This window comes from Rhea pennata, chromosome 17, assembly GCF_028389875.1.
Source record: "Rhea pennata isolate bPtePen1 chromosome 17, bPtePen1.pri, whole genome shotgun sequence".
In the NCBI taxonomy this organism is placed as follows: domain Eukaryota; kingdom Metazoa; phylum Chordata; class Aves; order Rheiformes; family Rheidae; genus Rhea; species Rhea pennata.
The window spans coordinates 10,712,627-10,730,994 of record NC_084679.1 but is presented as its reverse complement, the minus strand read 5'-3'; the positions used below and the strand labels follow the sequence as shown (position 1 = coordinate 10,730,994).

Sequence of the window (18,368 nt, the reverse complement as noted above, 5' to 3'; positions counted from 1 at the left end):
ATATCACAGGGACTGAATTATTATAGTATCAAATTTAAATTCTACATGGTATTTCACAGAATATCAAAATCTTTTATACACTGCCACAGTTAAATCCAGTCACAAACCAACTACACAGGAGAAGCCTGCAAATGCAGTGTTGGCTAAAATTATTTTCCAAGAGAAGGTTAAAAAGTAGTGTCTCATTCTCGCTCTCAGCCCCCCCAGGCACACACAAGTCGGACATTCAGATTACAGCGTGGCGTGGCCATGCACGCAGACTGCAAGTGCAGCATCTCTGCTGGCATCGACTCCAACCCACTCAACTTTCAAGGTGCACAAAACTGGAAAATTAAAGCTATGTCGTACCGTAGCAGGCAGCTAACGCAGAATAACGATAGGGGAAGCAGATCTTTACTGCTGACTGCATCTATTTTAAAGAAATGCATATTTCATTTGGAACTAGCTAAGTGTCAGACCCAGAATATATGAACTTTGACTGATTTGCCTCCTCTATACCAATCTGCTCCAGTTTTCAGTTCCAGCTCCCAACTTGCAAGCTGGGAAATTTAAAAGAGATTTCTGGATATACTTCATGTTCCTTAGCTGATGAGAAAGAAGATTTTCCAGAAGTTGAGCAAAGAAGAAACACATGCTACGAACTGCAAGAGATGACATTAAAACTTCAGTGCTTTGCCACTGAAGATCCACATCTAAAAGATGAACAGTATTTTTAAAACAGCTTCAAATTCATTTAACATTAAATGTGGAAAAACCAGCAATTACTGGTCACAAAAACATTTTCTTCCCAAGTAAAACTTCAAGGACATTTAAATAGGCAGTCCTGTGATCTTTACTCAGACAGAGAACCCAATGACTTCACTAAGAACCCTGCCTGAAGAGAGACCAGAAGACTAAGCCTTCAGGAAAAAAAAAAAAAAAAGAAAGAAAAAAGAAAAAATTACTTCATTTTTCTTCTAGATCAGTGTCCTGTCATGAACGGATAAAGAAATAGTCTGAGGCTCAAAAACAGACTAGACTAAACCTTATGCAAACAGACATGTTCTTCGTATATCTGAATGACAATTTTGATCTTCTAGCATAGAATTAAACCCATCGCCTTTCTAACATTACAATATTCTACAACTCATCTAGTAAAAAATTAGAGGCTGCTGTGAGACTGTGTACATGTATCACTGCAAACATTGATACAAGTGAATACCTAAAGCTGTTCTTGATGGAACAGCAAAGACCTCAATATGGCACCACAGTATGTAGTAAGGAAAGGGAATTTGAGGGGGAGTTTTGTCAGAGGCCACAACGGAATGCATTAGCCCCGCACAGAACAGTATTAAATCTTTACAAAATTAATTGCCATCAAGAATATTCAAAGAGAAATGCACACTTAGCTTATTTGCGCTGCTAGGAATGCTAAGGTAATGGAACCTCCTCCCCTGTGTCTAGAGGAAGATTTAGATGCACCAGTACTTAAGAAAAACATCCAGAGAAGTGAATGGTGATTGGGGGGGGGGGGGAATGAATGCACTAAAGGAGGGAAATAAATGCACTAAATGTAACTCTAAAGATCCAATCAAGTGACAATCAAAACAGGGAGGTCTTCCTCAGGCAAGCATCAATCCTCTGTAACTGGTGTTCACAAATGAAACTTAACACCAGTCGCCTTGCCAAGGGCTAGGAATTCTTGTTGAGAAGTCAACTGCTATCAAGAAAAAATAATTCTTCCCCAGTTGGTCCAAAAGTCTTAGTAGCTGTGACGTTTTCTGATTCAAAGGCTTACTCTAAGAGGGAGTACTCAGTGTGAAAAAAATCTACATTAAAAAGGAGGGGGGGGAGACAGTTTTATTGCCAAATTAGAAGCTCACTGAGAGGTAAATAAGAGCTATACTTAGTGAGTTGTTCTGTTCAGGGTAAAACTTCCCCTGTTTAGACAAAATATGAAGGATAGGGAAAAAGAAAATAGCAGCCTCTGTGCCAATACTGAAGCAGGAAAGGCTCAGAAACTATGAAAAATATTACACTGAGGCTTCTACAAAGAAGCCTACATTTGGATTAATTACAACCAGGAGCCATCATGAAGTTGCAAATTGTAAGAGCTTATTTTCAAATAAATTCACCACAGAACTGAAAGTAAAAATAAAAAAAATATTGAACAGATTCCCACAGTCTTATGAGATGTGTGAGGTAAGGTATCTGTTCACCTTAACCACAAAACACAGCTTTAGAGACTAAACCAAGCCGAAAGGCCTTTTGTTATTGCGCTAGGATACTACAAAGAATGAATATTCCATCTGGCTTTAAAAGAAATTAGAAGTTTTCTATTTTGCACTGCTAACAAAATATTTTTCAGGAACAGACTGTAGTAGCATAGACTTTGCATCCTACTCAAGTGTACACTATCGCATCCCGTCCTACAACAGAGTGTAGCCAGCTTTAGAGAAGTATTAACTCTAAGAGCCTAGTTTATATCCCAGTGCTTAGCTTCACCTAGCTGGATGCAGCACAAAGGGTACCATCTACAGTATATATATATATATATATTTATATATATCACCACCCAGAAACACACACACACACACACACTCGTACCTATAAAAACTAAAGAAAAATCAGTACATACAATGTATAAAACGTATGAATGTGCTCAAAAATGCACAAAACCCGCTTTATTTTCATACTTCAGAAATGCTCAATAATTCATATGCATGGTTCTGACTACTGCTATCCATCCACTTCATTAGACCAGGACTTGAACTCAGGAGGAGGAGATGGTAACAGATCCACAGGGTGAACAGCTCCTCCCATTTCGTGCCACTCACATTAGTCAGTCAAACCAGAGGACGGGAACGCGCCGCAGCGGTAAGAGTCCAAGCAGAGAGGCTTTCCTAACAGCGTTTCTTCCTGCTCATGTGCCAGTAGCGCAAACGAGAACTGTGATTCACACTCTCCAATGGATTCAAGATTGCTAGTAAGCGTCTGTATGTCAAGACACTGAACATGATCTGAATAATGAAAGTCACAGTTTTCTGTGCAAATGGAGTTGAATTGTCAAGACCAATCCCCAAGTACAGTATAAGCCTATAGGCAAGACACAGAATAGAAAGTAGCAGCATATTCAATGGGGAAAAAGTCAGCTGCACTGGGAAACCCCAATAGTGGGTTAGGATTTGTCATACACGTATGATTTCTCATCAGTACTAAAAAAATAATTCACATACACATCCCCATGCAGTGTTTTCTTCCTGTCCCTCTAGGCTTGTGTACCTTTCATAAGGTAATAGGAGAACACTTGCAAAGGGCACTCTTTACAAATTCCTTATAATCCTTATAATTTATCTCATCTGCTGACTGCTACAGTAAATCGGGGAAAACCAGAGGCAAGGGAGGGGGGAAGTGACAGCATTATTTGTACACTAAAATCCCACTTAAAAATAAAATTGCCTATAAAGATTACTTTGCAGTCATTACCAAAGCCAATAGTGCTTGACTTTGGGTTTGGTGAGGGAGTAAATGAATCTCATTTTGTCACACATAAATTAACTAGCTGGTTCAAAGAGGGGAAAATTTAAGATGGTATTTCAGAGTGAAAGAAACTACTTTATTGATTTAAGTATACTAACCTCATTATAACCCATCATGGGACCTGGATAAACATTAATTCAGCAATAGGGGGAAAGAAGGGACTGGGAAGAATCTCTAGAATAGGGCTGGCAATTTATGGCATTAGAAAAATGAACAAGTGTCCAATTAGAATTGAACATTACGTATAGCAGTGATCAATGTGTGTTATAAGAAAAGCAAGAACAATAGTCTCTTTATCCAGGCCAGTCTTGGGTAACTGTTCACTGTAAAGGAGTTAAACCACAAAGAAAAACACCTCAATCTTCCTGATGGGATTTTAACAAACAGGAGCTTGATATAGTGAAGTTGGATTGTGTCAGTCAGAAAGCTAACTGCTCCCTGTCTCTTCCCTATAATACTACCTAACACATACAAGGATTCTACTGAAGGGATGCAAGCATTACACAGACCCAGTTTTCTTTATGGGCCAGAAGTTTATCTGACAACACAAGATTTTGCTATTACCAACAACAAATAATTGTAATTGCAAATCCCAGTTTTCTTAGTACCCACTTCCATAAAAAGACTAAGTCACACGCTGCGTATATCACTTATCCTCCAGTCCCTAGGGTGTTCTGAAGTACCAGGGCAAATCAAAGCACACAGTGGTTCTATCCTGTGCAACTCTTACTTGGTGGCATGTTTCAGCTCCTCAGTGTTCCTGCTTCGTAACACAGACATCTAAGCCCCCCTCCGTTGCAATTCAGCCTTCTCTGCCTTTTCCAAATGTAGCAAACAAGCAAGAGAGATAGCAATGGGATTAAGCAGCGACTGCCCCCACCCTCCTTTTCCATTGTCTGTTCCCTGGGTCCAGTGGTATCCAGCCAAATCCAAGCAGCTTTTTTTCTGATGTAGATTTTTGTTTCCTCTCAGGTTAAGAAAAAAACTACCCATACTCTTCCTCTCCTTAGAAGTCAAAGGAATTCTCTACACTCTTTTCCATCACCAATGGGAAAAAAGCGCAGTTTATACAATCCATATTTACAGGACAAATCAATTAGTGAATGAATAACGAAAGCCAAAAAAACCGAGAGGCACAATCCTAAACTAGAACATAAAAGCAGTGTTCAAAAACAAAGTGGAGATTCCTTCCGAAGTTCAAACCATGGATTAGTGTTTGTCTGTGCAAACAGTTGCTAAAACTATTTCTGACCGGCAGTCAGCTTTTTATTCCTTTATACAATGGTATTGAGAGAACAGTGGCTGTGACGGCTGCCTGTAAGAGTTTCTGCCGGTGTGTTTTCACCTAGCGGTGTGTCAGGAGGGACAAGAAAGGTGCTGCTGTCAGCAGAGTCTTCCAGCTCTACTGGAGAAGGACCAACTGAGGGAGGAAGCGATTCCTCTGTAAGCTGTGGGGATACATCACAGTTTCCTAGTGATGGAGGATTGCTTTGCACTGTCTGAGAAAGAACTCCATCTGCAAAGGAGGAAAACAAGCAGAATCAGAGCATGAAGTGCATCATTTCACATTCCCAAATAGATTTACTAATTGTATTTCTGCAAGCTCTGGATTTTTCCTATTTTTGTATTACTGTATAAAGAGAAGACACTGCAGAAGAGGAAAATTATGTAGCAAATATAAAACTTTGATATATAAATAAGATACTTGCACTAATCGGTCTTGCTTATCTAGTGAGATGCACTGCTCTAAAAATCTCAAATTGGAATGAGTTTTACAGTATGTTAATACTGCAGCTGCAAAACTGAAGAGCACCGTGTGACTCATTTAAAAAAAGATATTTTTGGCCAATATTTTTTGTAGGCAGAGATGAACAGAGAGGAAGCAGCTAAATTTTATTTTTTTGGAAAACTCCTGCGCTTAAACATGTGTTCTATTCTTTAATAACCTATCTCCAAAAGGCCAAAGTACCAGCATAGTGGAAACTAGGTAACTCATGCAAATTAATATTTCAAAATAGGTAAATCTAAGAGTTAAATTGCTTACAGCATGGATTCCCTTAAATTTAGACCATCCAAAAGAACATTTAAGAAAAGCAAGCCTAATTATCCATGTTAACATAAAACTTTCCGTCACAGAAACAGGAGACTATTGTGGACTATATTTCCCACCACAATCACTAAAACATATATAATCATAGTTCAAAACAAATTATCTACCCTTAAATCAAACTGGAAAACAGTAAGAATAGAAAAACTATTGCCTGTATACCTGGAGTAGAACAAAGGATACTGTCTGGATTGACAGAAGCCTCATAAGGGGGGGGTGGGTCATCTGGATGTTGAATATCTGGATACTTGTAAGCAGTATAGGGTGGAGGTGGATCATGGAAATGAAACGCTCCACCTTCTCCATCATCTGAAAGATGCAGCGGAGTAAGGCCTGTTCCAAAACCATCTGGACCATAATCAAAACCAGGCATTCTGCGGCCCAAGTTAAAATGGTGCACTATTTCAGGAGAAGAAAAAAGAAATAAATAATTTCATCCCATTTCTTCTTCAAGCTAAGGCAGATCTCAACACCTTCTTCCACTTTTACACCCCAAGAACTCACGTCTCCTGAAGACCTAAAAAAGCCAACTATCAAGAAGCCTGCATAACCTATACAAGTCAACTCACTACAGTTACACAATGATGCCCAGCATTGGTCCTGTATCACATCTGAATTTGAATCTAAGCTCTTCAAATCAAGAAGATTGTCCATATATTGAAGATATCCCACCTCTGGACTACATACAAACAACAAACTCTTTCCATTAGTGGCTAAAAAAGAATTTAAAGTTTGAAGAGTCTACCACAACACACAGATTCAGGCATGGACAGTAACACAAGACTATGAAATTTCTCAACTTTCTCCATATGAATCTGTCAACAATAAGCATAAGGAGTAAGATAAGTGTTGTTAAAAACCTTTTGCTTTAGAAGTGGAGTGCTTCAGACAACAAAAACTTCTACAAATCACGACAGTTCAGATAGTCAGCACAGAGCTATGTTTAGATATGGTACTTATTTATAACCAAGCTTCCACTGATGATCTCTATACAGACTTGTATTTCTTCTACTCTCTTCATCCTGAAGCATGTTTATCTGGCTTAGATAAAGACTCATTACACGTACAGACTACTTACAATTTGCTCCTATCAAAGACTCTATGCGCTCTCTCCGCCTCTGGCGTAACCGGTGGACCATGAAGAGCAGCAGAGAGAGGATAAGAAAGGAGGAAATGCAGCTCACTATAAGACGCATTCCACTGGCCATTGAGTCAAACAAACTGTTGCCATCTGTTACAAGAAATATATTAAAAGGTCTGTTACTTCTGTTCAAGATTCTTCCTTCTTGATGTTCTTCTGTAAGTGCTGGAGAGCTAGAGTTAATATTAATAACTGTTTAACACTTCTCTATTTGAAAAATGTAAAAATATAAAACTCGTGATTTATCTATTTACTGTTAAGAGGCTCTGAATGTTTCTAAAAATGTGTTAATCAGCAAAAGTGAGAAAATGTTGAAGGCTTCACGTTATCTGAAAAAGGGAAAAACAGAAGATCATTCTGGGTACCTGCTTGTCTCCCTGTCAGGGTTAATAGTCTTCAAACCCAGAGAAAAGCAAGCCTAGAAGCTATGGTGCAGGCCTGGGAATTGGTATGTCTATGTGCTATTTCAACAGGACTTCTGGACATCTTAACTATTCCATTTCAAACAACAAAATCTCTAAACAGTTTTATCATCACCAAGATGTGGTCATTCTAATTCCGTAATGTTGTTTCTAAATTGACAATACATTAAATGTTAGGAACTAAAATGCCTTAAAAAGGTGACCAATCTGATGATGATATTTCAGGAAGTGAGGAGATTAAGGTAAAGAGGAATAAAACTATTTTCCTAGAATCACACAGCAAGCAAGGGGCAGAACATGAACCAAACCCAAGAGCTTAGGACCTGTAGCTCTATTCCATAGCTACCAGGTTTACACTTGGAAAGCTCCTGCTAGCAAATTAGCACTGTTCCATCAATGCCAGACAGGAAAGGTATTTATTACTCACAATTCAACTGGTAACACTTGATTATGCTTCAGTAGCACGCACATACAAATAACTGCACAAAGTCGACACAAAAATGACTGTGCCGGCTAAAGAACTCTGAGCAGGAAGCACACCTCGGCTAGGAGCGGGTAAGGAACGGACGAGGCAGCTGTACTACGTCGTCATTATGGCCACACGCTGCCAGAGAACGCAAGCAGGAGCAGCACCCTGGTCACCTCCTCCTTCCCACATCCACCATGGCTGCAAGAGCTTTTTCATTACTATCCCTTTCATTAGTGGCAGGGAAAGCTGTATCAAAGATTCTTTACAAAAGAAAGCTAAAAGCCTCACAAAAATTGTAAATACTAACTTCCTACAAATACTAATAACAGAGAAATCCACCCAATTTATGCATGGTTAAAGATACATGGCTAACAGGCTGGTATTTATTACATAACATATTCTTGGCAAAAGGTAATTCTGTAGTGCACAATGCTATACTAATGTAATACCCTCCCAAATCTGGCCAATTGTATGAAAACCTCTATGCTGTCAAATCTTTTATTATCTTTTATTGTCAAGTTTAACCTGATGCAGTCACACAGCTGCAGTAATCCACCATCCCAGCATGCTCCTCCAAACACCACCAACCTGCTGTTGGGCCTCCTCCACTTTACCGCAATGCTGACTTTGTGAACATCATAAATTAGCTCTAATAAACTGCATTAAATAAAACGTTTTAATTAAGTAAAATATGTACATAGTCAAGCACGATACAGTTCCTGTAATCAGAAACCTGGCCAACTGCTGCCTTCTCCACGTGTTCTCTCTAAATCAGCTAACATGCAATTCTCAGACCATTTGGGAAATCATGGACCTCTACCACACTGTTGCCAGCCTGGAGCCTAACAGTCAATCTGCTTGGCTAGATAAACTGTTGTCTAACAAAGTCCTAGATAAAAAAAAGACAAAGACTAGTTTCTACATAACAAAATAAGTCTTTATCACGGAGACTTCCAAACTACATAAACACAAGTATTTCAGAAAGGCTGTTTTACACTTGATAGAGCAGTAATAACTTACAACTGCACCACTTTAGTCACTAGAGAATCTCCTGCACTGTCATCTCTTTGGAAATATTTTATTGTATTTTCACAAACAAGAGTTCAAGATCTGTCTGAACAAGTGCCACACAGAAAAAAACAAAAAAACAAAAACCACACTTTTCTACCACTGCCATGGAGAACCAACAGACAGACTACCTCAGTTTCAGCACTATACATGAAAGATTTTCCTGAGTTATTCATCTTCAGTTAAATGAGGAAAAACATCTTTAATAAAAGTATAGCTGTAATTGCTTAACTTACTCCTATCATTGAAAAACTGCCCTACTACCAAGTCCTTGAATAATGTTCTTTATCCAGTTGTAATTGTTGATCACCCACTCACACAGGAGAAGCCGATTAGCTGCCAACCCAAGAGAAGGGATTTATTTCCCCCAGTCTCTCCTTGTGTGATTAATTTACTTATTATTGATTAGAAAACATCTTTCTTTCCTTTGCAACAGAGTTTAGGGAAGATACATGTAAGAATTGAACAAATACATGCTGATTAAAGAAAGTAATTCTTTAATTTTGTCATATGGAACACCCTTCTGGGTGTTTATAAATGGATTGAAATGGTTTATTTCAAAATTTCAGGGTTTACACCAGCTGAACTGACTACATTACAAAGGAGGTTTGACAACTGCTTGATGATTCGTCTCTCAAACTTGTTACTAAACAAAATCAGAACAGTTCAGACAGGAGTATAGTAAACCAGTCTCATTCAGTATTAGCAGAGAAAGAGCAGCTTAAGGATCAGAAAGACCATGGTAAAATATACTCTTCAAATCAGTATTTGTGAAATAGTTAAGATCCACAGCATCAGCAAGGATTAAAGACCATTGCACGGGGTTATCCCAGGTCATCTTATCCTGACTGTTGGCTGATGCTTTGCGGACATTGTTTCAGAAGATTAAAAAAAGTGAAGACAGTCTTATCTCTGCTGACAAAAGGGGGGGGGAGTGCTGCTTTGCCCCATTCTTCTCCTTACTAACCTGCAACACCAGCTACAAATATATGCAAATACAACCTTCAGAATGAATGAGAAAGACAGAGCAAGGAGTAGCCAGTGGTCTTTAATCATTAACACGTGTAGTTAAGACATAAAAGAGAACGACTGCAAATTTGGAAGCCAATAAGCACCTCTTTTTTTGGACAGAGAGAAATAGAAATGACCTTCCATGTTTTCCATATTTCAAGTTCTAAACAAGAGTTTTCTTGTGCACTCAAACAGGTTCTTGGAGTCTTTTAAATAGATGAGGTTCTTTTAAAATACTAGAAAATGCCAAATATGATACCACATTTCTTTTTGCAGGTCTTTTTACAGAGAAATAAAAGCCAAATATCCACATCTCCAAACAGCAACTGACAAACAGTACAGGGAAGAATCTACGTAAATGTTACTGATCCAAAACAAGAAGTTGCACCAAGATGCTAAATTCAGTGAGCAAGGCCACATGTCCTGGTGGTTACTAAAACTCTCTATAAAATGTACTTCCTATGTGATCCTTGCAAGCAGGCTTACACACAGATAAATAGTCCCATTCCATAGAAGATACTTAGTGCTCAAGCAGAAGTATTTTCTTTTCATGACAATTAAGCATGGCAAAGCAAGTATGCAAATTGCTCTATTAAAAATCCACACTTCTGTCAGCCTCCATACAGAAGATAAGCTACCATCTCTCTTATGTAAGTAGCAGAGATGACTAATGTCAGTGAAAGAACACATCTTCTCAAAGTTATACCAAAGATAATCAAGTTGAGCGCTAAACTAATTTTTCTCACCAAAACTGCAGCAGTTGTCTTACCTGGGTCTAAACAGGTAAATTTGCAGCATTCCTTAGGGTCTTTGCGATACTGCTGACATCCCTGGGGCCGTTCACATAAAGCAGCCACACACATTTCGGGTTCACCGTTGTGACACGTGCAGCTCAAACAGGGATCATCCCCTTTTGGAGTGAAATAGTAGCCTTCATCAACAATGTTGTCTTTGATATCAACGCAGGTCTGGCCTAGAACAGAAACATGCATCAGTACCCACATGCCTACATGCCTGCCAGACAGAAGTCAAGTTCAATCTGTAATGTAAAATGATTTGTAAATATAGATAGAAGATTGGTTAAATTCACGCTTTTACATTAAAGCAACTTTGAAAAGGTATCTCAAAGGAGCAGGGAAGATGAATGGATGGATAGTCTGGAGGCATGCAGGGATGATTTAATACTTGGAGCTGACAAAGTAAGTATTTAATGGAAGTGACGATGCTTTCAGGCATTCTTTCCAAGACACAGAGATTAACATACTAAACTAAATAGTCTGAGAAGGATAAGATTCACTATCATGCCTACTACAGCTCCTCTCCGTCCGGGCAGAGGGAGGGAGCAAAACGGGAGAAAAAAAGAGAAGAAACAGCTGGATCTTCTATGTACTAAACCCTAAAGATTTTCTTAGTGGACCAGGCCTAAGCAGGAAAGGCAGGTAGTAGTAATTCCTGCTGCTATAGGTACATCTCGATCCCTGCCCAGTGTAGGGAACTCATACATTTTCTGCACATCATCCTTTCCTCCTCACAGACCTAAAGGGACATTCAGAATCCCAAAATCAATCAGCGGGAATGGAGACAGTGCTGGGATCTGCAGCTCACCTGGAGCATAAGCTCACAGGGGCTGTTTGCCCCCTCTTCCCCAAGCACAGGCCAGCTGGGAGGATGCACAGAAGTCATAGAAACATTCAAGTTGGAAGAGACCTTGCGAGGTCTCTAGCTCAACCTCCTGCTCAAAGGAGGATTAGCTATGAGGTCAGACCAGTTTGCTCAAAGCTTTATCCAATTTAGTCACAAAAAACTCCAAGGATGGAGTGTGCACAACCTCTTTGGAAATCTGTTTCGCAGCTTGGTCAATGGTGAAACAGTTTTCTGACATTCATCTGAATCTCGTTTCTACTTATGTCCTTTTTCTCTCGTCTCCTGCCATTCACCTCTGGCGGGTTTCTGTTAGGTCCTCTCAAAGCCTTCCCTTCTCCAGGCTGAAGAAGCCTCAATTCCCTCAGCTTCTGCTCACAGGGCAGGTGCTCCGGCCCTCTTCACCGTCTTGGTGGCTCCTCACTGAAGTCATTCCAATTGGTCAATGTCTTTTCTGTACCAGGAGGTCTGAAACTGGATGCGGTGTTCTTCTGCTTGACTTAACACATTTTATCTTTTCTCCCTCACCTTCTGGTTAAGAGTTTGGCAGATACTGCCTTCCTTACAACACTGTCCTGAGAAGATGACCAAAAAATGTTGGATTTTATCTAAATGCACGGCCTTCAACATCAGATTCCAAGAGTTCGTTTTATCTCAAGGCAGATAAGATCCTTTCTTCCTAATTTTCAACATTTCAGTGGCAAAAAAGGCTGAGAAAAGCTGATTTTTCCTCCCTTCCCATTCTGTAGGTTTCTCCCGTTTTAAACAAAAAGCAAACAGAAAACATTTTAAGAACTACAGTAAAAGTGTAACACCACATTTCTCCTTTTTGCAGAGGAGTATCAGCTATATCAGATAACTTGCATCTTATCCACTAAGGAGCTCTTCACCTCCAGTGATACAAAGCTTTCTGAAGTAAGGAAAAGCAGGACAAAGAATGAGAGCACTTTTTTTCCCTTTAACTGGGAAGCTACAGTTGCCTTTCTTTTCCCCAAGGTTCTAACTATTGGCTGCAAAGAACTTAATAGACAAGGCTATATTCAAAATAAACCAGAAAAAAAATTGTTCCTTCATTTTCATGTGAGGTTAATAATTTTAAAAGTGTTTACTAATAAGGGCTTTTTTTCTTAAGAATACCTTATTTTCAAGAATGATACTGTTGCTTAACAAACAGTAGCGCTCTTTCATTTTTAAGTGAACGCCTCTACTACGGCTGGCAACCAACCATATGGTGTTGCTATTTAAATCAAACAAGATTTCTACTTTTTTTTTTCTTTCTTATTCTCTGGGCAGAAGGAAGAAAGGATAATTAACAGATTTCCCCACCTTTGTTATATGCATAGTTAAATAGTCAACACAGTAACACTGAACTAAAACCAACTTACTTCTTTTGCAGAGGAATGAGGATTTCTCATAGCAGTTTTCAGCATACCAGCTATGTAAACCATGATGCCGAAGGGTAGGAAAATGGAAACACTGAAGCTGGGCACAAAGAACGTTTTCATTTTCAGACATAGCCGTACCAAAGATAGGGTCAGGGGGTAGAAATACTTCGGAAGAGCCTAAAACAAGATGCACTGGTATAAACAGCCTGTGGGTATGCAAAGCTTTAGAAAGGCTCTGTAATGTCACTTCATGCACACCAACTCTACTACAAGGCTACTGTCCTCTACCTTTAGCTTCCATTAGCAACATTCCTCCGGGGGAAGGCAAACAGCAGAGAGGGAAGGGATGAGTCACAGAGAGAAGAAGCTACTGTTTTCAAAGTACTGCACAATTTTGTCATTCTGCAACTGTAGGAGTATGTTTTAACATCTCTGCAAATAGTTTGTTCTAGAGTCCCATGTGGCTCACCCGTCAATTCCTATGGATCCCTTCAACCAACACACAGCAGACATGCTAGCAAAGGAAAAAGGAGCCATGACCAGCAACTGGAGCGTTTTGCCAAACACTTGTGGAGCAAGAGCCCGCTGGGATCTGCTGCCTCATATTCCAAACTAGTGCTCCTAAAGATGTTTGCACACATATATCTAGGTCGGCAATGGAGAGCTGCTCCTGCATGCCTCACATTGCTCCTTCAGAGTGCAAAGTAGAATGGTGATAAATAGTCTGAAACCAGTGCTTCTTAGCTTAGATAAGAGAACAAGGCTGCACTGCCACTTCTGCCCCTGCAGTGGTGGTATGTACTGTTTGTCCTTCCAACTCATAGTTGTTAAAAAAATTTTATTGTCATAGTTCCATACAATCAGGCCTGAGCATCCAGTGATTTTTCCCATAGTAGACATTAGCTCATGAACACAGACCCACACAAAAACAAAATATATCACTTTTATACACAACCATGTATGCTTAGATTTCCTACCAGTCACCTTTTCTCTTACTAAAAGGCGAGCCATTTTATGCTATCGATGTTTACTTTTTTATTGGCAGCTTCTTTAAAATTTATGCTTTTTAGCAACATATAAAAGTGATAGAGTTTGATATCTCATGTTGCAAGAAGTGTCAAGGGCATCTTGTAACTTTAAAGGTGTTGCTTCTGATCAGTGTCTAGCTTTACTGTTAGTCAGCTGCTATGCAAAGTTGCACAGGTCTTGAAATTAATGGGAAACCCTGAGACAGCAATTGTAAAAATTAGCTTGTTTGAAATGGCTAGACATGTACTTTTCAAACTTGGGTACTTAAACAGCTCCTGCATTCAGCTTATAAAGCAATCTTCCTACACGATGGATCTCTCAAGCAATGTTAGGTCTGATTTATTTTTTATTCGTAATGAAACAACATGCCACTATCATTTGAGGGCATTTGAGGGCTCACTTTCTACAGTTCCAAATAATGGATTAAAGTCTTCAGCTGTAGGACCCTCAATCTCTTAAAATAGATGCAGGTAGTTTAGAGTCTACTTCAGAAGACAACAAAACTTAAGTAAAATCTCTTCAGAAGCTACTGAAATTCAACTATGAACTTTAGTTCATTTAGATATGCTTTTATCAAATAAAATATTTAAAAGATTCTTTGGCATTTAGAAGGCTCAAATTCATACAATACATCAAAATAAATAAATAATTTGTACAGTATAAAGGGATACCTTGATTTGCTATGATTTATGCATTCACTGTTTTAAACACTGTCAGCAGATGGCAGTGCAGTCAAATTTCCAAAAACCACAGGAGAGTGGTCTTTTCTTTAAAGGAGAATCTTTTCTTGGGCTTTATAGACAAACCCTAAACAAAAAAAACTAGATAGTTTTGTCCAGGCATCACCCTTATCAGAAAAAAATTGCTATTTCCTTCCCCCTCTTCCCTCCACTGTCAAAAACTGTCTTAGGTTCTTTACTTTAAGGAACTGAATGAAAATGCTGCTGCCACCTCCGCAAGAAGTAGCATTTTTTTCTAAATGTTCAGGCAATCTTTCTACTTCAATGGCAGGCAAAATCAATACTTTTATGCATGTCTTCACAGTAAAATCAGTACTGTCATGGGAAAGCTAAGCTGGGTTCACTATTCCTCATGTACCGAGAGAAGTATTTTCCAAGAATTAACTGTTTAGGAAAATCTTGCTCATAATTACATATCTGTGCATAATGGACAATTTTCCCTCACAGATTTCCCATTACTGAAAGCCGTTTACGAACAGAGAGCAATTTGGATCACCTTTCAAACGCTACACTGGAATTCAGTGTCTATACTTAAAAGAAAAGCCCTGCTTTAAATTTACCATGATCCTAAACTGGTGCAGCATTTAGACACGTAAGATTTCATACGATAATTTTGAATCAGTCACCCAACCGAATTAGTTTCAAAAAAATGCATAAAAATGCATCTTTGCGTCTTCAGCAGAGGAAGCTGCTTCCTCTGCAACTGAATAAGCTGAGCCAGAGATGCCTAGCAGATTAGCGTTTAGTTCTTTATGTAAATGGGCATTTCTATTCCTGGTTCTTTACATAAATGGGCATTTCTATTCCTGGGAAGGAAGCTATTTTCTTAAGTAAATTATCTGAAATATTTTCAAAATGAAAATTTTCCAGGTAATTATTAAAAATTCAAAATTCTTTTAAAAAGTCACATCGAAAGGTACCAAAACATAAAAACAAGGAAAAAAATCACATATCCTACCCTAGTCTGTACAATTACTAGTATTGAGAATCAGCAGGAAAACCAGACATTTACCACAAAAAATGGAGAAGCTTCAGAGTGGTTTCTTTTTCTCAGCTAAATCAAGGGGAAATCTCAAATAAATGGCAAAGCACTCACTATTCCTACAAGCATTTACTATGAAGAACTACGAAATTTCCAACACTTCAATATTTTATGTATATGCTTTATTTTCAACTCTTCCATTTCAATACTGTAAAGCAAAGCAGGTACCCCATTCTATTTCAACATCATCACTGAAAGAAGGAGTGGTCTTCTGATAGATAACGTTCAAGCTTTCAGATATTTTCCATGGGTCATTTACCTAAGTGATAACTTCAGAGGCCTACCTTTATAAGCTACTTCCCAGTGACCTTCTAGAGAGTGATTTCGATTAGTGATGACATATTGATATCCAACCCAGAACCTGCAATAAAAATATTAAAGGATTCTACAGACACAACATAAAAATATACTAACAAAATTAAAAACTAGTTATATAGAACCTTACTAACTTACTAAAACTAAATTCTAAAACACACTGATGATCTTTTCCTTAACACTTCAGCCCATACATTGGCAATGTAGAAAGAGAAAGTACAATTGAGAAATAAAGGAGAATATACACGATACATCATGTCTATGATGTATCAATATGGCCTTTATTTCCATCCATAAGCAGTACCTTATTCTGTTGTTATGGCAGCATTTCAGTATCTTGAGCCTCAAACCACATACTTTATAAACATGCACAAGTAACATCAGACTGTTTAGGATTAAAACATCTAAATCTTGAGAGACAAACAATTACTGGACCACTGCTGGTCGTTCAGCAGCCTGGCAGCACATCAGACTGAACAAAAAACCCATGGGCAAAAAAAGGAACTACATTTGCTGTGAACTCACAGAATAAAAATTAAGTCACTAAAACATAGTTCTTACAATTTAGAACAGCTCTACTTTATTTTTATCTCAATCTTTTACAGAACTCCTGGTACTTAATAAAAACAAAAACGTTGTTGAAAAATTTAAAGGAATGTTATTTCCACACAAAGCAGTAGAGTAGTAAGTCATTATAAAAATTCAACTTCACTGCTGTTCAAGAACACTAGTACATTGCTAAGATAGTCTGAAGACAAAAAGACCATGCTGAATCGTGGTCTACTTGTTAACGTTGATTAAAAGGTAAAATCCTGATGGTCACTGGCATCAACCAGTATGCTCTTGCAGGCTTATTAATCCAAAGTCAATTTTACTATTAGATTTTCTAAGCAAACTAAACTATCTGTATCTATAGCACACAAACTATTCTCATGCAATATTCAATCTTTGTCTTTTCCTTCCTACTCACCTACGCTGGTCCTTTCTTCCAAATGCTTTTTCTTCCAAGTCCCACTCCTGTGCCAGGATAAACCTTAGCTCCTGGTCTGCAGTAAAGGTGGCGAGGGAGCCATTCACCCGCTGACACGTCTGTACAGCATCCCAGTAATTCTCCCCATTTAAATAGACTCTATAACAGCTGGCTGTGCCCTCATAGTGGTGCCATCCTGTTGGGCACTTTCCTAGGAAACATGAAGAATAGAAGGGAAACCATTCCCCCCAAGTTAGGATCCTCACTCAAGGGAATGCCTTCTAATCAGTTTGTGACACCTTAATGGGTAATGGACTTGGATATGTATACACAAAAACCAGTATCTATACTTCACCTCATCAATAGGAGATGCATACATTACAAATCATAGATTTACTTTATTAATGCTTTTGATAAAGGCAAATGATAAAGGCATTTAAAAAGATGCAACTCCAAGTGACATTTCACAGCACTGTGATAGCATTCAAAGTCTGTAATTAAGACTGATCCACAGTGCAAGATGCCTCCCTGTCCATCTTCACAAATGCAATCAGTTTGATCAATCTAAACAGAAACAAGCAGCTAGAAGCAGGAAGCAAAAACTAGGAGGTGGGCAACTTAGCGATCCTGTTTTTCAACTAGATGGTTAGCCCAACTTCTTTTACAAACAGTCTCAGCAGTATTCACATCCTCCTGTTCTCAGGGTCAATTGTTAGAGATGATGGGGGTTCTGAGACAATGGTTGTTTTTACAAACATCACTGCAGAGTGGATCTTTAGGAAGCATACGAAGGAAAAGGTGATGTAATGAATAACTCTCCCTCCGCTCTCTCTCAATTAACTCAATTAAGGGAATATGCAATAAAAAGCCTCAAGACTTTTCTGGATGAAACAGACCCGCAAGCTTTAATGACTGGCATTCTTGGAGGTGATGGGCAACCACATAATAAAGACAGATAGGCTGATGAAACATAAAACAGACAAAAAAATTGATTTTAGCACCTGCATTTACAATATTCATTTTGCAAAACACCTAAGAAAGGTACTAAATTCAAAAACTTTCAAGGTCATTGCAGGCACGCAAAAGAGGTCCTGTTCACAGGCCTAAGGACTCTTTCTTCCCTTCAGAAACAGTGATGTTTATCATCAAATAATGGCACCCAAACTAAGATCTGAAGCCCTTTAATTAGGCGTATTTTTTCATTCTCCATTTGTATTTAAAAGGCAATGAGAGCTTTTCAGATCTATTGCTCACATCACCGTAAGATAGGACGGAACACAGTTTCAATTAACTAGACTGCAGAGCATTTTAAATCTTGCCATATCAATTTCTGAATTGCTTTGTCTTTACAAATCTGATTACCAGAACAGGTTAGCTACTGCAGTCCATGACAAATCTAAATACCTATTTTAATTATAGTCTCTTTCCTAAAATCAATGAAGGGATAAATTTTGACCTTTGCTAATCACTTGTTTCTTTTGAAAAGATCACCATATATCAAAGCAGTCA

At 38.6% G+C, this 18,368-nt stretch overlaps 1 protein-coding gene across 7 annotated transcripts in view; it reads right to left on the bottom strand.

Annotated features, from left to right (window-relative positions):
* Positions 1-2,648: 2,648 nt before the first annotated feature.
* Positions 2,649-18,368, bottom strand: part of DGCR2 (DiGeorge syndrome critical region gene 2) — a 48,038-nt gene continuing 32,318 nt past the window's right edge. For 4 of the 7 annotated variants that reach the window (XM_062590068.1, XM_062590071.1, XM_062590073.1 and 1 more), the window contains 7 exons: positions 16,860-17,079; positions 15,859-15,935; positions 12,764-12,940; positions 10,507-10,710; positions 6,705-6,857; positions 5,789-6,025; positions 2,649-5,035 (listed from right to left, as the gene is read on the bottom strand). In XM_062590068.1, the coding sequence (XP_062446052.1) occupies positions 4,794-5,035; positions 5,789-6,025; positions 6,705-6,857; positions 10,507-10,710; positions 12,764-12,940; positions 15,859-15,935; positions 16,860-17,079 (1,310 nt within the window). In that variant the 3' untranslated portion in view covers positions 2,649-4,793. The remainder of the gene's footprint in view (positions 5,036-5,788; positions 6,026-6,704; positions 6,858-10,506; positions 10,711-12,763; positions 12,941-15,858; positions 15,936-16,859; positions 17,080-18,368) is intronic. The other 3 variants (XM_062590069.1, XM_062590072.1, XM_062590075.1) reach the window with 2 other exon arrangements.